The sequence below is a fragment of the Trachypithecus francoisi genome, unplaced genomic scaffold (assembly GCF_009764315.1).
Source record: "Trachypithecus francoisi isolate TF-2019V2 unplaced genomic scaffold, Tfra_2.0 Lachesis_group6, whole genome shotgun sequence".
Classification (NCBI taxonomy): Eukaryota; Metazoa; Chordata; class Mammalia; order Primates; family Cercopithecidae; genus Trachypithecus; species Trachypithecus francoisi.
Genome location: NW_022681471.1, coordinates 53,567,603 through 53,594,013, shown reverse-complemented (window position 1 = coordinate 53,594,013; position 26,411 = coordinate 53,567,603). Strand labels below are relative to the sequence as shown.

Below are 26,411 nucleotides of genomic sequence, written 5' to 3'. Positions count from 1 at the left end.
TTTACAGATAAGCAAATGCTTAGAGATTTTGTCACCACCAGGCCTGCCTTACAAGAGACCCTGAAGGAAGCCCTAAACATGGAAAGGAACAACCGGTACCAGCCATTGCAAAAACATGCCAAAATGTAAAGACCATCGAGGCTAGGAAGAAACTGCATCAACTAACGAGCAAAATAACCAGTTAATATCATAATGACAGGATCAAGTTCACACATAACAATATTAACCTTAAATGTCAATGGACTAAATGCTCCAATTAAAAGACACAGACTGGCAAACTGGATCAAGAGTCAAGACCCATCAGTCTGCTGTATTCAGGAGACCCATCTCACATGCAGAGACATACATAGGCTCAAAATAAAGGGATGGAGGAAGATCTACCAAGCAAATGGAGAACAAAAAAAAGCAGGGGTTGCAATCCTAGTCTCTGATAAAACAGACTTTAAACCATCAAAGATCAAAAGAGACAAAGAAGGCCATTACATCATGGTAAAGGGATCAATTCAACAGGAAGAGCTAACTCTCCTAAATATCTATGCACCCAATACAGGAGCACCCAGATTCATAAAGCAAGTCCTTAGAGACCTACAAAGAGACTTAGACTCCCATACAATAATAATGGGAGACTTCAACACTCCACTGTCAACATTAGACAGATCAACGAGACAGAAAGTTAACAAGGATATCCAGGAATTGAACTCATCTCTGCACCAAGCGGACCTAATAGACATCTATAGAACTCTCCACCCCAAATCAACAGAATATACATTCTTCTCAGCACCACATCGCACTTATTCCAAACTTGACCACATAATTGGAAGTAAAGCACTCCTCAGCAAATGTACAAGAACAGAATTATAACAAACTGTCTCTCAGACCACAGTGCAATCAAACTAGAACTCAGGACTAAGAAACTCAATCCAAACCGCTCAACTACATGGAAACTGAACAACCTGCTCCTGAATGACTACTGGGTACATAACGAAATGAAAGCAGAAATAAAGATGTTCTTTGAAACCAATGAGAACAAAGATACAACATACCAGAATCTCTGGGACACATTTAAAGCAGTGTGTAGAGGGAAATTTATAGCACTAAATGCCCACAAGAGAAAGCAGGAGAGATCTAAAATTGACACTCTAACATCACAATTAAAAGAACTAGAGAGGCAAGAGCAAGCACATTCAAAAGCTAGCAGAAGGCAAGAAATAACTAAGATCAGAGCAGAACTGAAGGAGATAGAGACACAAAAAACCCTCCAAAAAATCAATGAATCCAGGAGTTGGTTTTTTGAAAAGATCAACAAAATTGACAGACCGCTAGCTAGACTAATAAAGAAGAAAAGAGAGAAGAATCAAATAGACGCAATAAAAAATGATAAAGGGGATATCACCACCGACCCCACAGAAATACAAACAACCATCAGAGAATACTATAAATGCCTCTACGCAAATCAACTAGAAAATCTAGAAGAAATGGATAATTTCCTGGACACTTACACTCTCCCAAGACTAAACCAGGAAGAAGTTGAATCCCTAAATAGACCAATAGCAGGCTCTGAAATTGAGGCAACAATTAATAGCCTACCCACCAAAAAAAGTCCAGGACCAGATGGATTCACAGCTGAATTCTACCAGAGGTACAAGGAGGAGCTGGTACCATTCCTTCTGAAACTATTGCAATCAATAGAAAAAGAGGGAATCCTCCCTAACTCTTTTTATGAGGCCAACATCATCCTGATACCAAAGCCTGGCAGAGACACAACAAAAAAAGAGAATTTTAGACCAATATCCCTGATGAACATCGATGCAAAAATCCTCAATAAAATACTGGCAAACCGGATTCAGCAGCACATCAAAAAGCTTATCCACCATGATCAAGTGGGCTTCATCCCTGGGATGCAAGGCTGGTTCAACATTCGCAAATCAATCAACGTAATCCAGCATATAAACAGAACCAAAGACAAGAACCACATGATTATCTCAATAGATGCAGAAAAGGCTTTTGACAAAATTCAACAGCCCTTTATGCTAAAAACGCTCAATAAATTCAGTATTGATGGAACGTACCTCAAAATCATAAGAGCTATTTATGACAAACCCACAGCTAATATCATACTGAATGGGCAAAAACTGGAAAAATTCCCTTTGAAAACTGGCACAAGACAGGGATGCCCTCTCTCACCACTCCTATTCAACATAGTGTTGGAAGTTCTGGCTAGGGCAATCAGGCAAGAGAAAGAAATCAAGGGTATCCAGTTAGGAAAAGAAGAAGTCAAATTGTCCCTGTTTGCAGATGACATGATTGTATATTTAGAAAACCCCATCGTCTCAGCCCAAAATCTCCTTAAGCTGATAAGCAACTTCAGCAAAGTCTCAGGATACAAAATAATGTGCAAAAATCACAAGCATTCTTATACACCAGTAACAGACAAGCAGAGAGCCAAATCAGGAATGAACTTCCATTCACAATAGCTTCAAAGAGAATAAAATACCTAGGAATCCAGCTTACAAGGGATGTAAAGGACCTCTTCAAGGAGAACTACAAACCACTGCTCAGTGAAATCAAAGAGGACACAAACAAATGGAAGAACATACCATGCTCATGGATAGGAAGAATCAATATCGTGAAAATGGCCATACTGCCCAAGGTGATTTATAGATTCAATGCCATCCCCATCAAGCTACCAATGAGTTTCTTCACAGAATTGGAAAAAACTGCTTTAAAGTTCATATGGAACCAAAAAAGAGCCCGCATTGTCAAGACAATCCTAAGTCAAAAGGACAAAGCTGGAGGCGTCACGCTACCTGACTTCAAACTATACTACAAGGCTACAGTAACCAAAACAGCATGGTACTGGTACCACAACAGAGATATAGACCAATGGAACAGAACAGAGTCCTCAGAAATAATACCACACATCTACAGCCATCTGATCTTTGACAAACCTGAGAGAAACAAGAAATGGGGAAAGGATTCCCTATTTAATAAATGGTGCTGGGAAAATTGGCTAGCCATAAGTAGAAAGCTGAAACTGGATCCTTTCCTTACCCCTTATACGAAAATTATTCAAGATGGATTAGAGACTTAAATGTTAGACCTAATACCATAAAAACCCTAGAAGAAAATCTAGGTAGTACCATTCAGGACATAGGCATGGGCAAGGACTTCATGTCTAAAACACCAAAAGCAACGGCAGCAAAAGCAAAAATGACACATGGGATCTAATTAAACTAAAGAGCTTTTGCACAGCTAAAGAAACTACCATCAGAGTGAACAGGCAACCTACAGAATGGGAAAAAATTTTTGCAACCTACTCATCTGACAAAGGGCTAATATCCAGAATCTACAAAGAACTCAAACAAATATACAAGAAAAAAAACAACAACCCCATCAAAAAGTGGGGAAAGGATATGAACAGACATTTCTGAAAAGAAGACATCCATACAGCCAACAGACACATGAAAAAATGCTCATCATCACTCGCCATCAGAGAAATGCAAATCAAAACTACAATGAGATACCATCTCACACCAGTCAGAATGGCAATCATTAAGAAGTCAGGAAACAACAGGTGTTGGAGAGGATGTGGAGAAATAGGAACACTTTTACACTGTTGGTGGGATTGTAAACTAGTTCAACCATTATGGAAAACAGTATGGCGATTCCTCAAGGATCTAGAACTAGATGTACCATATGACCCAGCCATCCCACTACTGGGTATATACCCAAAGGATTATAAATTACTCTACTACAAAGACACATGCACACGTATGTTTATTGCGGCACTATTCACAATAGCAAAGACTTGGAATCAACCCAAATGTCCATCTGTGACAGACTGGATTAAGAAAATGTGGCACATATACACCATGGAATACTATGCAGCCATCAAAAAGGATGAGTTTGCGTCCTTTGTAGGGACATGGATGCAGCTGGAAACCATCATTCTTAGCAAACTATCACAAGAAGAGAAAACAAACACCGCATGTTCTCACTCATAGGTGGGAACTGAACAATGAGATCACTTGGACTCGGGAAGGGGAACATCACACACTGGGGCCTATCATGGGGAGGGGGGAGGAGGGAGGGATTGCATTGGGGAGTTATACATGATATAAACGTCATGCACTTGTACCCTAGAACTTAAGTATAATAAAAAAAAAAAAAAAAAAAAATAGTGGCCTTAGAAGTTCTAAAGGCTTGAGATAGGTTTCTGTTTTAAAACTTCAATATATTTTTGATATAATTCTGTCAGGATTATACATGAACTAAAAATTCTCTCTCCCTCACCATTGTAATTTCCATATCTATTCTGATGTGAATTGGCCGTACTAAATACAATTAGAATTAAGTATACACAAAATTGAATAGTGACTGGTTAAAACACATGAGGTAATATGAGTACGAAATATTTAAATTTTAAAGTCTTTAAAAAAATTTTTTTAGAGATGGGGTCCCACTATGTTGCCCCATCTGGCCTCAAACTCTTGGGCTCAAATGATCCCGCTGTTTCAGCCTCCTGAATAGCTGAGATGATAGGCATGACACTATTCCACAGTCTTATTCTTAAACAAGTCAATAGAATAAGTTTAGTATAATTTTAGTCATCTGCGTGTTTTATAAAAATCAGTATAATTTTCATTAAGTGATTAAAAGTTGTGTTAATACTGTGGAAAAGGATTCTTTAATTTGTGCCTAAAATTCATACTGCATTTTAGACTAGAGGTTCAAACAACATTCAGATTTTTGGTTTTTAACATTTTCCAAAAATTTCTTGATGGCTTTATTGTGATGTTTTATATACATTATTTCATTTAATAGTCACAAAGACTTCATGGGGTATAGGTAGTATTCTCATCCCTATTTTGAAAATAAAAAAACAAGCTTAGAAAATTTACGTATATTATCAAAAGTAGCACAGCTAGAATTTGTAGAGATGAAATTAGAACCTAGATCTGTTTTCCTCTAAAGCTTATGCATTTAGCCATGCAGCTATATGGCCCCACAGAATAATCCATTGATGGATGATGGAATATTTTCTTGATTTTTGGGTGAGCTTGGAAAAAAGTCTTTAATTTTTAGCTTCTTGAGCAGCGTAACAGAGGTTAGCCTCCCTGATAGATACAGCCAAACTTTTTTCACGTAGGGTTGGAAAATGCTCTCTCACTGTGATTCAGACCTCTTGTTCGCAGTATAAGCTTCCTGGCTTCCTTTTCAGTCTCCAGATATAATTTTGGCTGCTGGCTCACTCAAACATTAATCTTCCTGACTGGTCTATTGTTTTTGTTTGGGTGGTTCATTTGTTCCACTTGGTCTCCTGACATGTGACCACAAATGTCAACTTGGATGTGTAGCATGTTAAGACAGTTCTTTAACTTTGGTAACTTGATAACACAAAATCACCAATATGTTAATACCTTAAAAAGTGAGATCGTGGACTTATATAGCCCATCAAAAAAGAAATAGCGTAAGCTACATTTTGGACCTATTCTTTCTGATAAACTACCTTACCTAAATCTCGACTGAAAATTTTAGTTGAAGTCTCCAGTTATCTTTCCTTAACAGTATTTTTTAGATTTCTTATGATACTCAGGACTTTAAAAAACAATAAAAATGTGTATTGAAAAGTACTTATCCTATCTAAATAAATGAACTAAGCTGTTAAATAATGAAACATATGTTTGTCTGTCTAGGCATAGATATGTAGGTATAAACTCTTCTGTAACACCACTAATTCTTCTTAAGCAAGGTATTGGAGCTATTAGCTAGATGTTATAGAAAATTGTGTACTGATCCTGTTTTAGTAATTTCTAGGGACGTGGTTGAAATAAGCATGTGCTTAGGAGTCAGATATGGATTTGAGGCCTAGAACTGCTACTTACTTGTTGAGTGATGTTTGGGAAGTTACTTAACTACTTTGCATCTCAGTTTCTTTACCTAGAAACAATTTTCAGAATGGCTAAACTTAAAAAGACTGACAAGGATTTGGGGCAATCAGAACTGTGATATTTTGCTGACGGAGTGCCAAATAGCCACTTTGGAAAGTAGTTTTTAAACAGTTAAACGTATACTTACCATAAGACCCAGCTATTCCACTCCTAGGTATTTTTTAACAGAAATGAATGCATGCTTACACAGATACTTACATGTCAATGTTTATATCAGCTCTATTCATAATCATCAAAACCTGGAGACAACTGAAATGCTCATCAACTAATTAATAGATAAACAAATTGTAGTATATTCATACAGTAACAAGGAATGGAATACTAATACATGCAACAAAATGGTTGAATATCATAATATTTATGCTAAGTAAAAGAAGCCAAACACAAAATTTGAAAACGTTACAATTCCGTTTGTAATGATGTTCTGGCGAGCACAAAACTGTAGGGACCCAAATCAGATAAGTAGTTGCCAGGATTCTGGGAGTAGGGAAAAGGGATTTACTGCAAAGGAGAATGAGGGAATATTTTAGGGTGATGGAAACGTTTTATATCTTATTTGTATTGGTGGTTACGTGACTATACATTTGTTAAAATGGTAAATTTTACTATATGTAAATCATACCTCAGTAAAATGGAAAGAAAAAATAACTCATGTTTGGGTTGGTTATGAAAATTATAAAGAGTCATTTTCCTCCCCTGTTTTTCCTTCTGTTTGGGTCTTCATTATTCTCTGCCTCTTCTGTGTCCCTCATAAATGTAAGGTCCATGAGAAATATTAGTTTCTTATTTGGGGCTGAGATAGTACAGAAAATTTTATGTCTTTGTCTGTAATCTCTGAATAAGATTTTAAATCAGGTCATCAACTGTATTCTTATCATTCTAGATGTTCCAGTTAGTACTAAATAACTCAGAGCTGGAATTTGCATACTCCATGAAATATACCAAATATATCTGTTTCAACTGGACTCTTGATCTGTGTCCTGTGGCACTGGGAGGGCACAGTATGGTTGGGTGGGCATATAAAGCAGCCTCGAGTTCTGAGCCTGAGTCTTGCCTGAGAAAGGCTTCCCCTACTTCTCAGCAATCCATTGTTCCATGCCAGTGGTTCTCAAATTTGAGCAAGCATCAGATTCGCCAGGAGAATTAGTGAAAACATACATTTCTGTCTTCCTCCCAGCTACTGATTCAGTAGGTCTGAGGTAAGGCACAAGCATTTTCATTTCTAACAAGTTCCCAGATGATGTCAATGCTGCCGATTTGGAGTGCACACTTTGAGAACCCTTCATTTATGCTTACTTCTAGTGTTTCAATGTCAGAATTTCTGCCCACATGCTCACATACAGGAGCCAACATTTTGTTTTTAAACTGCCTCCTCATTTCATGGCCACTTTTGTATTGGCTGAAATCAGTATACTCTATTGCATATAAGAAAGAAAGAAAGAGAAAAAAAGAGAGAAAGAAAGAAAGAGAAGCAGTAAAACAGTAAGTGCTTGGCTGGAGTTCACAGTGTTTGATGCCTGAAAGGCAGAGAAATGGTGGTGCTGGCAAGAGAAAAAGGAAACAAAGTTATGTCTAGCCACATCCCTTTCCTTTTAACCTCTTGAGTATTGTCATCGTACATAATTATTTTATCCCCTTAGCAACGGGCTCATTTTGGGCTCCCATTCTCTCTAAAAGTTTTAAAGACTCTTACTAGGCCTCCTCTGCCCATTGGCCTAAAATATTCTCATTTAAGACTTTTCCCTGTCTAGTTTGCAATAATAGGCCCTGCCTCCTCACACTTAAGGTGTATGATTGTATCTTATTATTTTTTTTTTTTTAAGAAAAATAGCAATTTTCCCTGAATAAAACCAAAGTACCATAAACTGCACCATTTGAAACAGGGGATGTGTGGGTGACTGATTTCAATTGAACAAATATGAATCATGTTCTTGTGAATCATGCTTCCCTAGACCAAGAAAGAAATAACCCTAATAATTTTAATAGCAGTAGGCATAAAGAGAATATGAGTAAAATTCAGAATTTTTAAAACAATTTGTGATAAATTTAAAGAAATCATGGATTATTTCATCTTCCCAAATGCCAAAGCGGATATTGAGGACTATGTAAAAATTTGTTCAGAATTCCTATTATGTAAAGGTTATTGTAGGGTACAGTGTGCTGTAATGATATCTTCTGATTTTTCTCTGTGATAAATTAAATAGAGTATATTATACTTAAAGCTGATGTCCCTTTATCCCTCTACCACCACCTCACTGATTATCGAGCCTTTAGAGAAAATAGCTCATTGCACTAGATGATTACATGCCTCAATTGAACAGTAGCTTGCTGCCAATTATCATTACAATGCCATATTGATTTTTTCTTGTTTCCATTATGGAAATTAAAGCAGAATTTGTTTAAAGTGAGCTTCTATGTATATTGTGGATGGCGATTGGTTCTGAATATGAGCTGTTTCAAAAGTGTATTTTCTTCAGTGATGTCTCTGATATCCCCTTAAAAATTCAGTCTCTGCTTTGTTGGTAAGATTTACCTTAGGTAGCTATGAAACGGATAAAGACTGAAATGGAATGGTTTAAATATATACAGCATAGATGTCATTATTTCACAGAAGTCTATATATTGATTTATGTTTATGATGTTCTTGGGTAGTATGAGATTGCTTATTCTATTAACCATACAAGCCAGTAAATTTAATTAAATTTAAATTAGCAAATATTTATTTAGTGTTGACTCTATTTAATATAAATATTTAGTGGCTATATATGAGCTACCTTGCTAAACACTATGAAAGATAGAAATATTAATGAAATGATGTAACTCTCTTTAGAGAATTTACATGCCAAAGGGGTAGGTAAGACATATGGCAAGAATCATTATGATTATGTCAAACAGTAAGAGATAAATATTACATGGAGATTTTAAGGAAAAAGAACTCATTTGATTGGAGGAATTACGGGGGAAAACATTAATGACTTAAAACAGCCAATTTTAGTTTTAAATAGTTGGGAGAGATGGAGTTGAGGTTACCTTCTGGGAAGAAACAATAAATGAGCTAACATGAGGAAGGTGCAAGGTGGGCTCCAGCAATGGTAATTTGTCTAATTTTATTGGCACATGTGCTTTAAGGCCTGAGGCTGGAAAGGTAGATTGAGGCTACATCAGAATGTTGAGCCAAAGGATTTAAAATGTATTAGGTAGTCCAGGGGGAAATTTTTGGACAGAAAACTTTGGATAAGGACAATTTAATCTGTCATTTTATAAAATGATTCAAAGAAAAGAATGAAGTTGGGGAATCACCAGTTGGGAGTCTCCAGGCTTATCAAAGGAAAGATAACTAGGGCTAAACTATAGTGTTAGCACAGGCATTGGAAAGGAAGAAAGGGGCCATTTGGATGAGCCATTCTAGAAGTAGAAGTAGAATATTTGTAACTGGATGCCAGAAAGTCAAACCAAGCTCTACATTAGCAGTGTTTCAGCCTTCTGCCATACAGGAGACTTTAGGTCCAGCCAATCTCCTAAACTTGCTTACTCAGCTCCTGCCACATGGGTCTCCTCACAGTTCCTGGAACATTCTAAACACACTAGCTAATGCCTCACGACCCAATTTGCCCTTAATCCTTCTACTTGGAAAGTCCTCATTTTCTTCAAGGTCTGCTGAAATACCTAACCTTATCAAAGAATCTTTCCTGATCACACAGTGAAAAATAGCAACCTGCCACTCCTTTCATTCTATTTTCCAAGGTTTATTTTTCTTCATTGCATCAAAGCAATTTTTACGTTTAATATAAAGTTAGTTATTTGTTCACTGTCTCCCTATCTCTAGACAGTAAAGTCCGTGAGGCTAGTTGCCTAATTTTGTTGCCTGTTACGTATCTCTCTCACCTAGAACATGCTTGGAACTTTGTAGACACTCAACAAATATTTGTTGAATGAATAAATAGAATAAATGCAAAGGTGAAAGAAATGGGGCATCAAATAATTATGCCAGTATTTCAAGTCTGAAGAATTTAAAGGGTAGTGATGTTATTAATACAGTATCAAAGAGTGGAAGATAAGTTGACTTCGGGATATGGAGACAGGGGAAGATGAATTCAGCTTGTAAATTCATGCTTAAGTATGTCATGCTGGTGAAACAATCAAGGCAGTGCTGTGTAATGGGCAGTCTAAAATGTGGAGAAGTCTAGGATTGAGGTAAAGATCACTGAGTCATCCTCACAGAGTCAATACTTGAAGTAGTGGGAATTGAAAAAATAAAGATAGGAAATATTGAGACAGAATAATGAGATTTGAAAACTGAAATTTTATTTTGGATATTTAATGTTTTAAAATTACTGGCTTACTTATACATGTAATTTTTTGTTTATTTCTTAGCTGGGTTAACAACTTTGGCCATGAAGGTCTTGGACTCTTATTGGATGAGCTGGAAAAGCTTCTGGACAAAAAACAGTAAGAATAAACATTAAAAATAAAATCACCAAAGGGGAAATGTTTCAGCACAACATAATATACATTTTTCTTTTATTTAGGCAAGAAAATATTGACAAGAAGAATCAGTATAAACTTATTCAATGCCTCAAAGCATTTATGAATAATAAGGTAAGTAGTATTTATTTCTGCCCCTGTCACAAAAGGTGAGAACTTGCCCAACACTATGAAAGTATGAAATGAACAAAATTTTTTTTATTTTTTTTTTAAGTTCCAGGGTACATGTACATAGGTGAACACGTGCCATGGTGGTTTGATGCACAAATCGATCCATCACCTAAGTAATAAGCCCGGGATGCATTAACTCTTTTCCCTAATGCTATTCCCCACCCCGTACCTATTTTTTACTTTTGTTTCTGCTGTATTAATTAATTATAGGCTAGTTATTACAGGCTTATAAATAATAAGTATTTATAAAGTTTTACAGTGAGGTTAAATATACATTTGAAACCATATATAAAAGATAAATTTGATGTTTAATTTTCCAAAATGTTAGGTATTGTTAGTTTTCTCAGTCAATTTTTGTTTTTTAATTTCTATGCTGGTATTTCAGTTTAACCAAAGAAGTTCTCACAGCAACCAGAGGATTTCAGGGATGATATAGCTTCTATAGATCTAAGTCTGTTCAAAAATGGAGCCCTATTCCATTGTTTCTTCTGTTCAAATATATTGCTTTCACATAGGGAAGATAGATAAAACAGTACTTTCCATTGTCAATGCTGCTAATTTCCTCAGGAGTGTGAGCTAGTCAATGAAACAAACAAACAAAAAAATGATTGGAAAAAGTGTATTTGACTCTTGTCTATAATTTAGAAATGCTGTGTCTGATTCTTATTCTGTTTATTCCTCCAATAATTTCTTTCATGTGAACAGAGGTCTTTTTGATTTTATAGTACTAAATGTTCAGAAAACATGGGGAAAAAAGAAATGAACAAAATAGTAAGTGCTCGTTCACTTTACAAAAGGGGCCTTATGATGCAAATCCTCATAATATTTAAGTAATACTTAAATGAAAGTTATACTTTGCTTCACAAAATATTTATTGTTGGGTTTTTGAAATCATGCGAATGAATTAGTGTTGTTCCCAATTTAGGTAATAATGCTTTTTCTTTAATGGTAGTAGGAAAATTTAAATGTGGTTTGTTGAATATGTTTCCATACAGAGAATTTCTGTTCTATTGAAAAGGAAAATTATAAGGATGGGTTGACTTGTTTGCTAAGAACATTGTAAGATTGAGATTTCTCTTTTTTTTTATGTTTTATTAATGTCAGCAAGTTTACATACATATAAAACATCTCTGAAAAATTGCAGGGCTTTTTATGTATGTGTATAATACTAGTTGCATTATAAGGGACCCTATGAATTTTAGACAATGGCTTTTTTTTCCTAAAAATAGGCTTTACTCAGGTTATGAAGTTACAGTATTTTTTCTATAAACTATTTTTTTTTACTGTCTTAGAAATGACCTCTTCATACCTATAGATAAAATACTATTGACTAATTAACTTAATTACCTAATTCCCTTTACATAGCATTTTAATAATCTCAAAATAGATAATAGAAATAATTATAACAATAAGTATAAGTTTGCCAAATGTAAAATATGGCTATTAATAACCAATGCAATAAGATTATGTATTAATCTATAAACAGTCTCAAGCATATGGAAATATATGTAAGTATTTATATATTAAACATACATGTATCAGCAAAGAATGTTACTATATCAGCATATGCAATGAATGCTTGCTAGTGGACATGAGACTCCTGAATATAATATGCTATTTGTACTTTTTCTGGAAGTTTCTTACAGAAACATCCCCATTACTACTAGTACAGATTTTCTCAAAATCTGGGCTGTTAGTCCTTGGCTACAAAGTTAAATAGAATCTGATGCCTAACAAGGAAATAATGAGCATTGCTTCTTCACAGCTCAAGATGGATCTCTTTCTTTAATCAAGGGAAACAATGACATAATGGAAAGATAACACAGTTCTAGAATTCAGGAGATATAGTTCATGCTTTGCTCCTAATAAGTTGTGTGGCTTTTGGAAAATTACTTGACCTCTCTGAGTATCAGTCCCCTCATCTGTAAATTTAGCTATAGGACCCTTTGTTCTAAGTTCTTATTGACTCATGTTGTCAATTTTCGTGGCTGTTTAGGATGCTAAGTAATTTTAATCAGGACACTCACTAGAGAGAATTATAATAGTAAGATTCTTATAGAGCCTTTTTTTTTTAACAGGACATACTTTGATTTGTCAACACTTAGTTTCTTAAGAGTTTGGCAGTTTCGAAAAGCATTATGATTTGACTTAGATTATTCAAAATTGATGTTTTTAGTTGGGCCACATTAATGTCTTGCACATAGGTGCTCAGAGCATGAATTAATGTATCTTTTGAATTACAGACATGTGAAACAATAGACATAAAATATGCATTCAGAATAGAAAATATACAGTGATCTTTTCACTTCATGTTGGAATAAATTGTCCAGATCAAGGAATTAAGCTTTTATCCAAAATGACTTACACATCAAATTTTTTGGCCCCATGGAGTTTACCTACTTCAAAAACTCCTTTATTTTATCCAATACATGTAAAAATAGGTTCATAAAAAGCAACCCATTGTTTCTTTTTTTTTTTTTTTTTTTTTTTTTTTGAGACGGAGTCTCGCTCTGTCGCCCGGGCTGGAGTGCAGTGGCCGATCTCAGCTCACTGCAAGCTCCGCCTCCCGGGTTCACGCCATTCTCCTGCCTCAGCCTCCGGAGTAGCTGGGACTACAGGCGCCCGCCACCTCGCCCGGCTAGCTTTTTATATTTTTTTAGTAGAGACGGGGTTTCACCGGGTTAGCCAGGATGGTCTGGATCTCCTGACCTCGTGATCCGCCCGCCTCGGCCTCCCAAAGTACTGGGATTACAGGCTTGAGCCACCGCGCCTGGCCAAGCAACCCATTGTTTCTTAACTTCCAGTACTATAATATTGCTCTGATGTTTGGATTAATGATTTTCCAGATATATTTTTCATGTCTTCTTTTTTATATTTGATGTGTCTCTATATATTAAAGACTACTTTTAAACATTAAGTAAAAAAATTTAAAACCTAATGATTTCACTCAGTCTCAATGACTCATAAAGCTATTAGGTTTGGTAATTGCATGGTCATTGTCTCTCAGTTTTGCAAATGTGTTTTTCACTAATATTCATTACTTTTAATCATCTCCTGGCCACCTTTATGCATACTTATCTATTTTGTTTTTGTTACTTCTTTCCAGACTTGTTTCTTGCATTTTCTTTTTGGTTTTTTTGGTCTTATCTCCATATATTTTCCTATTTATTATGACCTGTGATAAACTCACATTTAAGAGCTTTAGCTATGTTCCCCATCTGCCACTCTGAGTTCTTTTAGAAGTTAAATTAGGGCTGATGGAACTATTCATATGGCTGATAATTAACTAAAGTTTAGCTGAAATGGAAATTTTGCTCTGATGAAATATCCAATTTCACCATTACACTGTAAAATGAAGCAAAAATATTTTATAAGAAATCTGAAAAATACTTTGTGGGACAAAGATAAAATAATATATTGCCTTCTTAATGTAATGAAAACTCAAGTTTTAGATTCTCATTAAAATTTCTTATTTATTAAATTCATGCATGCACACACATACACACAGATATTCATGCTTAGAAAATAAATGAAAATGGTGTTTTCTCTCCTTAGTTGACTTGTGACACTTAATAAAACCCAGGTGCCATTTCTTTAGGTTCACAGCGTTTGTAGTGCAGCACAGCTGTGTGAATCAGGGAAGATAAGCGAGAGAAGGCATGGGAATATCCATACTGAGGCTTATACTGGCATATAGTATTCAAAAGAGCCTTTTTAAAAAAAATTTCTCTTTTTCTTCGCCTTAATTTTTCATACAAACATATTGGACAATTTAACCACGAATTCCAGACATCTCCAGGGAGACCCAATGACATAAGTAGAATTACTTTAGAAAATCGTATCAGTATGTGCTTTATATGTTATTCTTTGTTGAAGAAATACTGATTGTTCCCATATTTTCCCAAATTTATGGAATTTTTAGGGCAGGCTAATGGAGATCATATCTGATCAAGGAGCAACAACTCCAAGATGCAGTCATTTCATATAAAAAACAAAGACAGATAACTGCATTTGAAGAATATTCATATAATTAGATAGAACCTCATTGTGGGGGTATAGGTTTTTGGAAGATCGTTGTACGTTGCTTTTTTAAATTAAAGATATATTCCATAGACATTCTGAATGAAGGTTTTTTGTTTTTTTTTTTTTAGTTTGGATTACAAAGGATTCTAGGAGATGAAAGAAGTCTTTTACTATTGGCAAGAGCAATTGACCCCAAACAACCCAACATGATGACTGAAATAGTAAAAATACTTTCTGCTATTTGCATTGTTGGAGAAGAGAACATGTAAGTATTGCTATATTATTATATTTGCTGCATGGAAAATGACACTTAGGAAATTAATAAGTCCTACTTTTGTTCTGTTTCTTTGGATAACTTTCATGAAAACAGTATTTTAGATAATTTTTGATTGAAATTTTTATCTTGCCCGTTTATATTTTGGCTTTTTTGTTGATATTATGGAAACTAAGTTTAAACAGATAGAATCCTAGTGGGAAATTCTTGAAAGTTGGATTCAAAGTGATTGAGCAGAATTTTGTTTTGCTGGAGGTACAGCAATCGTTAGACAGTGGACAAAAGTCAGAGAGTTATTTTGGCAAATACACACACATACATACACAAACACTGTGCTGCGTATCACACAATTTGAATAGATGCCTTTATTTTGCATTATCTTATAATAGTATTTTACTTTATATGCCATGGTAAATGAACATTATTTGTAGAGTGAAATAAACCCACCTGTTAGAAAGATAAAAACGGTTGTTGATAATTATTCAAAGTGTGTGTATGCCACCAAATGCAGCAAGTTGTTGCTGAACATGCATTTGATCACATCTTATGGAAATAATACTGAATCAGAAGCAAACTTTCAGATTTGATGACATTAATAAGTCTAGTTTATAAGAAACCCTTGTGATAAAGAATCAAATATCTGCTAAGGACCTGAACCAAAATATTTCTTTGGAACACTTTGCGTGATAGTAATAATGTCAATTTGAGTCAGAACAGGACTATGCAAAGATTTAAGGATGTTGCAATATGTAGACTTTCTCATAACTGTTAGAATAAAATGAGATGTTGTTTAGTGTTAGCTACTGTCCTCAGAAACCAAAAGACAAACACTAAACAAATATGTTACCATATTTAGTCTCACCTCAATGATAACAGAGAATGAGATAACATGTAAAAGCAAGGATCCTTAGATTTTATTTTTTAAAAAGTCAGTTTATACATGTGTAACAAATATTTTTAATCACTTAGATTTTCAATATTAATAAAATACAATGTAGTCCAGTATAATTGTTATGATTTAATTATAATTTCAGATATAATTTGATAATAGTAGTATACTATATAGAGGTTAATTTATTTTAGGCATTGTATGGAGATACTTACCAATACTTTTGGTCAGGTTAATAAGTTTCTTGTGCTACATAATTATACATTCTTTTTAATTACCTGGGCTTTCCTTTTTAGAGTCTTTTTCTTTTTCCATTGCCAAAAAATGTTGATTTAAAAAATTCTTTAAAAAATGATTGCTCTTTCCAGAACTTTATTATAAAATTACAATCTGTTTATGCTCCAATAAACTGTTAACAATTATAGGTGCCATATTATGTTTAAGTGAAATTAATGTTAACACATGAAATATCAAAACCTGAAACTTTAAATTTTAATGTTTATCACTTAAGTATTCTTTTCTTAATGTCACCCAGGAAAGTTAGTTTTTAAAATCGAATTTTCCTTTTGATACCCTAAAATTATTTAGAGCTATCAATATTTGACTTAAAGAAATATGCATACAGGAACACAATTCCTATATTGTAATGGTCTTTCAGTTAGACTGGAGGAATCAGTTCAAGAAATCTATTTTACGTGATAGTGACTGTAATTAATAACAGTGTGTTATATACTTGAAATTTCCTAGGAGCATAGACTTTATTGTTCATACCACAAAAACATGTAAGTATGTGAGGCAATATATGTTAATTAGCTTGATTTAGCCATTCCAGTATGTATGCATATTTTAAAACATACAATTTCCATCAAAAAAGCAAATGATAATTTGAAAAAATTCTAATGGTACATATAAACATCAAATACCAGAAAGAAAACAGGGAATACTGAAAGGACTTATGCTCATAGTGTGTGTATAAGAAGTATTTCTCATTTCTGTTTCTTCTTTTTTCTCTACAGTCTAGATAAACTTTTAGGGGCTATAACAACAGCAGCAGAAAGAAATAACAGGGAACGATTTTCACCAATTGTGGAAGGTTTAGAAAATCAGGAAGCCTTACAATTACAGGTGAGTTAGTTTTGTCTTAAATTGCTTCTAGAGTTATTTTTAGAGTACTCATTTTGTATGACGTCAACTCCATTTTAGCTGGCATTAAGTAGTATGGAATGTAAAACTAAAATTTTTCTGTTGCTAGTTTGTGAGAATTACAATTTGTTTAAAATTAGGAAAAATACTTTTGAATTATTATAAATGTGGCAGTTATGGCTGTCATTGATATTTAGACAAGAATTTAGTAATAAACCAGGGAAATTGAAGCCTTAGCAATAATCAAGGCAAAAGGGCAAGCCGTTCAGCCAATGCCATTATCCTAACAAGTTTTAGTGAAGTTGGTGGGCTTGTAGAAATTTAAGACAATTAAACACATCTCTCTTTGTGCCATTCAGACAACATTCAAAGGTGTGACTCACCAGAATAGAAGGGATTGAATTGCAATTCTTAGATTAGCATTCATTTGATAGCCCTGTGTAGACAACTTACTAAATGCCTTCTTTAGAAAATGACAAAACTCACTATCTTTACTTAGATGGTTTCAGGAAATGATCCATTTTATGAATAACTCTGTTCTTGAGGAATGAGAATGCATATTTATTGGTTGTATTCATGATGTGAGGTCCTGCAGTAAACATTTTAATTTGTATATATTATTTGATTTTAATTCTCACAGCAACCTAGATATGTAGGTATTACTATAGTATCTTTGTTTTGCTTATGGGACGAATAAGATTAAATAACTGGTCTAACATGACAACAATTTTTAAGTGTCACAGTCGGAATTTGATTCCAAGTTTTTGGTCTCTGCTAATCTCTCTTTTAGACAATGTATACCATTTAATGTACCATGGAAAACTCTGAATTTTTTTTTTTAGTTCTCATATTGTTGTTCAACAAAGAGAAGGTAGTTTCCACATTTAATTTTATCAAGCTACTTAGCATCGAATGTTTAACTCTTAAAATTTCTTGCTTGATGTGAAACAAACACAATTAATTTTCTCCTTTTTTATGTATTATGAAGTATTTGTATTTTTGTTTGCCAGAGTTTGAAACGGTATCAGATAGATAAATTGGCTTGTCTAAAGAGAATCTGTGATGTTAAAAAATTGTAATACCTCTCCAAATATTGAAGGATCTTTGTTAATCATGACTTCTACTCCAACTATATTGAACATTTTGGATCAACTTTTATGGTGCACTTTTATGTCAAATGTATTATTTATTTATTTATTAAGATGGAGTCTCGCTCTGTTGCTCAGGCTGGAGTGCAACGGCGCGCTCGGCTCACGGCAACCTCTGCTTCCCAAAGTGATTCTCCCTGCCTTAGCCTCCCAAGTAGCTGGGATTACAGGCACACCCCACCACGCCCGGCTAATTTTTAAATTTTTAGTAGAGACGGGGTTTTGCCATGTTAGCAGGCTAGTCTTGAACTCCTGACCTCAGGTGATCTGCCCACCTTGGCCTCCCAAAGTGCTGGGGTTATATTACATATTTTAAAGATTAGGATATTTTTTCCAGTGTTTTTTAAAATAATATATTGTTTCTTATAAAATTTAATCTTGATAAAATTTTACACCTCTACTGAAAGGTTGAAGACTGCCTTTTTTAGATGACTTTGAAAGTATTGTTCATGTTCCTATGGTTGAGCTTACCTAACTAAATTTCATTGGTTTTTCAGCTATATGTGTGTGTTTGTACTTCTTTTCGAAAGTTTGTTGAGTAGGAATGAACTCTTTTATTTATATTCAGAGGTTTCATTACATGGGCCAAATACATTGATATATTTTAAAAATCTTCTTTAAATAAATGTTTAGCTACAACTCTGTGAGTTATGTATTATTACCTCCGGTTTACTGATCAGGGAATTGAATTGCTAAAAGGCACTCCAAAATCACCCAGCTGTTAAGGGATAGAGCTGTAATTTGAACCTGTGCCTTTGTGATGCCAGAATTTGTATACTGCATTGCCTATACTTTGAAGGGATACCTCTGCCAATGAGTAGTTCACCCCAAACAATGAGATGGGGAAAGACGTTTGCTAGCCTTCAGGAAGCTGGACAGAATGGAATGATAAAGTGACAAGTTGTTAACAAGTAACATATGGAAGAATCATAGACGTCTTGTTAAGTATTCAAGAATTTGTTGAATACTGATTATAGATGCAAAGATATGCAAGCCACAATTTAAAATTTCACATTTTAATGGGCTACAAAAATTAGTAATTTGTTATATACGGAGACTAGTACTCTCACAAGAATTGTGAAGTAAGTTTGTTTATTTAGACTAATGTGAATGAAAAGATGTCCTCTAAAAGTTCAAAAATATATTCAGAATACAGAAACAAAAACCCAAAGTTTAAATCTGTTGCTTAAAAAATATAATTAGTGTTGTATTTTAACAGAATTACTTTTCTATTTTTGTAGTATCCTGAGACTTCCCAAAATGTTATTACAGTCTCGGGAAGTAATTTTGTTAAAATACAGGACTAATTATTTTTTTAAATAACAACTATATACATTTTCCCCCCTTTTGGGGGTTTTAAAAAAGGTTATTAACTTCTCACAGATTTTTTTCCTGGCTTACCTTTAAAGTGAAATTTTGTACCTGTGATAGGATTTTCATTATCTACAGAGTTCAAGAAATAGGTGGAAGATAAAGCGCATATCTTCATACACTCTCTCTTCATTGACTTTCCTTCAGCTTAGTAGCATTTTCCCGTCTCTTCTATAAAGCACAGATTACACACCAGCAACTTCTTTTGATCTGACTTAACCTTCTAACTAGGCTCTTGTCTCTCCTTTTCATTTTGAAGTCCATGCCTCTAAAAGAATAATCCATATTTGTTTTCTATGTTTTCTAAATTACCTTTTCCAACTCAACTTTATTACAGTTCTCAAAAAGATTTACAGTGTGCATCTAATTTTAAAATCCAATGGCTTCTTTCCAATCCTGATCACTTGGCACTATTAATCACCTTCCTCCTTGAAAATGTTACTTCCCTTGGCTTTCTAGGCACTATTCTCTCCTTTGTTCTCTACCTTTATGTTTTTTTTTTTTTTTTTTTTTCCTGTGTTTCTAATGTATTTCTCCTCCTCTTACTTCCTAGGTATTTTGTTCCCTATGTCTATCCTTGGTCCTCTTTTAGTATCATTTTATGTACATACATTCATATGCACATACACATATCTACATGTATATGTATATACATACAGACACATACTTTTTAAAACAATTTTGTCCATGAATGTTCTCAATTGCTTCTCTAGTTTTACAATCCAACTGTGGTAGTGATTCTCCAGATTTATACATCCAGCTCAGTGGTATCATAAAATTAAGAAATTAAAAATAACATTTATAACCCATATGCCAGACAGTGTTTAAAATACTTTAATATGTTATCTCATTTAAACCTCGCAGCAATTGTATGAGAGAGATAGAAGTATTATCCCCATTTTATAGATAATTAATCCGAGGCTCATAGAGGTTTATAACTTTCCTAGGGTCACAGTGTGAATAGAAGGGAAACACAGATTACACACCAGGGAGTCTGGCTATAGATAACGTGCTTTACTACTAAGCTGTAACTCCTTTTATATTAAAACTTAGCTTATTATCTCTTTCTGTTAACCTGATTTTTCCTAAGTCTCCTCTTCTTCCTATGTTTCCTATTTTGGGTTATAGAGGTATCATCTTCTACCTAATCTTTAATTTTCCTCAATACTTCTTTCTTCTTTGTCCCCTGCATTCAGTCATCAAGTCTTAAACAAAGTATAGTATTGACTATGAATCTAACCCACTCTACTTCCACTGCCTTTATCTTCTCCCACCAATATTATTTCAACAATTTCCTAATTAGTACCCCATACTGACATGTTCTTTCTCTCCAGACAAATGCCCTACACTGTTGTCAGTTATCCTTAAAAAATAAGTCCAATTCTAATATATTATCATTCTTAAAAATCTATGCTCATGACCCATTGCTAACTTTTTCATTGTGGCCCTAATTTAATATTCTGGCCTTTGAGCCTATCATTCTCCCGAATGTACCATATGTTTGCGCCATACTACATTTGGTGTTTCCCAGATATGCTGTAGACTTTTAAATGCCCTCAAACATTTTATCATGCAGAACACTTTGCCTGAAATACCTGACTTTCCCCACCTATATCTGTTTCTTCTATGTCTTGCATAAGTCTGGGAAGGCTTCAGTAATGAGGTGATATTTTAACTAGGCCTTGAAGGACAAGTAAGCATTTTTCATAATTATCTTTGCTGATAGAGAAGCAGTACTATGGTAGGATGAGAGGTGAAAAGGGCTTCCAGGAGGTAAAATAGAGGCCAGAATCATCTGGCAGTCACTTCATAAAAAACAGTGAGGTAATACCAGCATCTAGTTGAAACTGCTTTCTAGATAGCCAGGTAGGAAACCTAAGGTATACTGAGCATTAAAAACAGTTTATTGAAAGGGAGAGGAGTATAGTTAACATACAATGATGTACTATCAAAACAGTCCCAGTCTTCACAGGCTGCTGTTAGTTTGAAAGGTGCCATGTTTTTACAGTATTTCAGTATGTACAAAGAAGTGTAGTAGCATAATTTAATACATTTTAAAACTGTTTTCTAACATGCTGAAAATAATAATGAACTTTGCATATGTTGTAATTAGATATGGTACACAAAAACAGAGCTGTAAATATGCCCTTTCCTGATGTGTGATAGCTTCACTTATCCATTCCTCACCTATTTAATAGATTTGTCCTTTGGAATATAACTGAGAACTAAAAAATAAAACAAAAATAAAATAAAACAACCTGAGCAGTCTACAAATGTCACCAAATCTATCAAGTAAACCTCATGGTGAGAACGACTTTTTGGCCTTTAATCAGAGCCTATTTATTCTCTTTTCATATGTTATCTTAATGAACCCAATTATCTGTTTACATCCACAGCAGACTAGAAGTGCAGGTTGGAAGGTTGGGAGAGGGTTTATTCCAGAATCATACGCTGGAATCATCAAGAAGTGACAACTGACAAGCTGGCAACAGGAGAGGGGTAGATAGAAATGTAAGAAAAGACTGAAACTGGAATGCAAATGATAACAATAGACTTCACAGAGCGCGGAGGCTAGTAGCCCTGCACACTTCAGTACCTCCCGAAATACTGAGTTACACCATACCTCACTAACTCACATATTTAGTGATGACCCTGGCTTAACAGGAAATTGTTAAATTATATCTAGTCTATTTTGCATAAGAATGTGAGAATATATAATTCATTTCAGAGAGTGTCCCATATGAAACAAGATGTTGATGCTTAGATAAACAGATATATGACCTATTCTATGTGGCTTGATTCTTTCCACAGTGGTTCTTGAGTGTTGAAATTTTACTGTAAGCATACTTGTAAATTAGCCATTAGTGTACTCAGACCATCACATATGAGGGAGTAGCTTTGGACAAAGTATTAATCATTTGTCAGTGAAAGTGCATTTATAAGAAAACAAGGCATCAAGGCTTATGAATATGTAGAAAATTTGTGGAAATTAGCATTTTATAAAGCGTTGAATGAATGTTTGATATTACTTAGGAAACTTGTTCTATTTATTGACAGTTTTATATTATTGTCATTTAGAAAATACATTATGATAATGGGAGGTTGTTTAGAGATATTTGTGCAATGTAGTCATTTTTGGTATTGACACAAAACTAACTTCTGACTTAAACAAGGATGCCTTTATTTTAAATCTGTTTCAACACTGAATAATGTCAAACCTATCATTTTCAGTAATAGAGGGTTGCCAGTGACCTCCATGATATAAAAAGCAACAGGCCGCTTTTGAAGTCATTATATTAGCTTCCTCAGCACTATATGGCACTATTGATCACTCCTTTATCAAAGCTCCCTCCTCCCTTGACTTCCATGATACTAAACTGTATTAGTCCATTCTCACATTGCTGTAAAGAACTACCTAAGACTGGATAATTTATAAAAAAAAAAAAAAAGAGGTTTCATTGACTCACCGTTCCACAGGCTCTACAGGAAGCATGGCTTGGGGAGGCCTCAGGAAACTTACAATTATGGCGGGAGGCGAAGGGGAAGCAGGCACACCTTGCTTCCTGGAGCAGGAGGAAGAGAGAGAAGGGGAAGATGCTGCACACTTGTAAGCAACCAGATCTTATGAGAACTCACTCAGTATCACAAGACCAGCAAGGGGAAAGACCTCCCCCATGATCCAGTCACCTCCCATTAGGCCCCTCCTCCAACACTAGGGATTACAGTTTGACATGAGATTTGGTTGGGGATACAAATCCAAACCATATCATAAGCTCTCCTTGTTTTTCTTTTACCTTTATGTTTCATTTAAATTCTCTTATTTCTATGCTTGGCCCTTAAATTTGCAGATTCCTGGAGCTTGATCCTCAGTCCTTTGGTACTCTGCTTTTCTCATATTGATAATCCTTGGGCAATCGCATCTATCCTCACAGCTTCATTAACTAGCACTCATATGTGATGTCTTTATCTGATCTCTTCTCTTCCTCCCAACTCACAGACCCCATATGTTCAGCTGCCTCCTGACTAGATTTCAAATTCAATATTGTCCTTAAATATACTTATCTTCCTTTTTAAAAAAATCCTTTTCCCTACTCTAAACCTCTCTCCAGCCTTGACCTTCATTCCTCTTGTGTTCCCAATCCTGGTTGACCTTAGTATTACCCATCAGTTAGCATATAGCAGAAACATACTAGTCATCTTGGAATCTACCCTTACTCCATCTTCCATTCCATTAGTCACCAGATCCTATCAATTCTATATCCTTATGTTATAGTTCCGTTCCTCGACATGGTATCCTTCTCTCTGCACCCTCACTGTGCATTTTTAAATTTCAGAGCATTGTTACATCTCACGATTTTATCCTTTCCCTATGTTCTATTCTTCATTATGGCCCCATTTAAATTATCTTCCACAATGTTGTCTTTCTGAAATGTTTTTCTCAGAAATGCACTTCAGAATGCTTAAAGTCCAACATTGGCTTCCCATAGTTCACTGCTTAAAGTCCAGCAATGGCTTCCCACAGTCTCTAGAATTACCGTCTAGTCCTATCCCAAACAAAATACTTCATCTGGCTGTTGCTTTCTCTTTCGCCTCATATTCCACCACGCTTCTACATGTTTTTAGTCTAGTCATATTGTGCTTTGTTTCCTATAGATTTTATGCTGTTTTATTCCTCTACCTTCATACCTTGTACATGGCTTCCATTGGCTTGGAAAGTACTCCATTTCTCAATTATTTGCTCTGTACATTCACATCTTTCTTCTCTCATACTTTGACTTAAATCATCTTTGTTCCTAACTCCTGCTGGGCTAGGATAAAGAAAGACCTTGTTAATGTCAACAGAGTACTTAATAAGGTCAAGTGTGGAACAGTGTCAATAAAATTTTAAAAGTACAATTTGTCACAGATAATGGCAATATGGATAATCTGTCTGAGAATGCCCTAGACTTGGCAATTATTGTACCCCATAGCTCTATGAATTGTGATTAAATAGATAGATGTTTGTCTAGTTTTCAAAGCCTGTAAGTTAAAATCAATAAAAGGTTCTAACATTTTCCCAGTAATTTTATGAAGATATTTGTGTTCAAATATTTCCCTTTCTCTGTCACTTAGGTTAATAAAACAAACTTAAATTTCTTTTTGTAATGCTATATCTTATGCTAATAAAATTGGAAATATTTAAATGTCATTCACTTACTATATTTTAATTATTTTATTTGGGACAGTTAAGTGTTACAAATAAACCCTAGGCATATACAGATGAGCTTTGCCTTTTGAAAGTTTATCATCTGTTTTGTAACATTTCACCCTTTATACCATTCCACCCCAGAACAAAGACAACAGCATCTGGTGACTAAAAAATGTAGATGATTATTGTAGAAGTATAATATACTGTTATAGTAAAGGAAGCATCTTAATGTGGTAGAAAACGGATAATGATTCAGTGTAGTATGTAATTATACATGACACAAATGATTGGGTACTTTATCACATGCACAGAACTGGTAGTTTTTAACTATGTATGTTTATGTATTCATTCAATAGGATATATATGCATCTCATGTTGAAATCTTATGACATCACTGAATGAAAATGCAAATATAGAAATTGATTGTATTTACTAATTAAACATCAGAATTGTGGCCCTAGCATATGTATTAATAATGGAGGAAATTCACTGATTTTCTGTGACTTTAAAATTTTGATTCTCATGGAAGCTGTATTTGTAACAATAGATATGGCACACCATTTTGAAACATAGCCATTATAAAGACACTAAGCAACAGAGCAACTCTGGATAATGGACTTTGTGATATTCAATTCAAGGGCATTTGTTTTCTTTCTAAGATAAGGGGAAATGACATTAAACAAGATTTGTGCGATATAATATGGTAGAAAAAAATCCAAGGCTAAAGGTCAAGAGACCTGAGTTCTAGTTGTATCATTGGGGCTTATTAGTTATGTGATCTTGGGCAAATCATCCAATCTTTCTAGGTTTTCAGTTTCTTTATTTTTAAATAACATATTGGACCAGAGTATTTTATGTTCTGTCTAGCTTTAAAATCTCATGATTATTTTCTGTCTCTGGAGTTGAGTTTTTTTTTTTTTTTTTTTTTTGGAAAGCAGATTGATTTTGCATTGTTAGAGGACAATAGAGTACACTCATCTCTTAAAGATTTATATACTTGGAAGTTGAGCATATAATTTTGAAATTTTCATTATTCAGCAATGAGTTTTGTAGTTCTTTGAAGTGAAGGTTTCAGAGATTAGGCCAGATCTCTTTTTTTCTTTAAAATCTCCAGTGTAGTGCTATTCAATCAAACTTTCTCCCATGTTCTATATCCTTGCTGTCCCATGTGGTAGCTACTAGCCACTTGTGGCTGTTGAGCACTGGGACAATGGCTAGTGAAAGTGAGCAACTGAATTTTAAATTTTATTTAATTGTAATTAAATTAAACTGTGATAAGTGGCTCCCATATTGGATAGCACAGTACTGTAGAGTGTGTGTGTGCATGTACGCATGTGTTCACATGCATATACATGCTGAGTATGGAGTGGGTTGGCAGGAAGTAAAGGAGAGGAGTGGTAGACCATTATTTTGGATGATGGGATGCCATTTATACTTGACTGCTCAGGATGTACATGAAGTGGAATTTAACCCTCTCCAAGAACCATTTACTGCTTTTGCTTTTTTTTTCTTTTTGCATTACATTATATATTATTATAGCCACTATGTATACTAGACAACCTATTGTTTATCTTATTGTATATTTTTCTAATTAACTTATAGTTTTAAAGCTACATATCCCCAGTATATTAAGCATGTTGTACCAATTACATTTTATCATCTTACCCATCCTTAAAATCTTTTGTTGTGAGAATCTATGAATGGAGTTTATGAGACCTTTGGAATGTGCTGGAAATTATATTTGTAGTAAAGTGATACCATTTATAAT

At 34.5% G+C, this 26,411-nt stretch overlaps 1 protein-coding gene across 5 annotated transcripts in view; it reads left to right on the top strand.

Moving 5' to 3' along the window:
• DIAPH2 (diaphanous related formin 2) overlaps positions 1–26,411 on the top strand; it is a 947,390-nt gene that overhangs the window by 229,654 nt on the left and 691,325 nt on the right. For all 5 annotated transcript variants that reach the window (XM_033201830.1, XM_033201829.1, XM_033201828.1 and 2 more), the window contains 4 exons: positions 10,326–10,400; positions 10,481–10,550; positions 14,759–14,895; positions 16,810–16,918. In XM_033201830.1, coding sequence (XP_033057721.1) covers positions 10,326–10,400; positions 10,481–10,550; positions 14,759–14,895; positions 16,810–16,918 — 391 coding nt within the window. The remainder of the gene's footprint in view (positions 1–10,325; positions 10,401–10,480; positions 10,551–14,758; positions 14,896–16,809; positions 16,919–26,411) is intronic.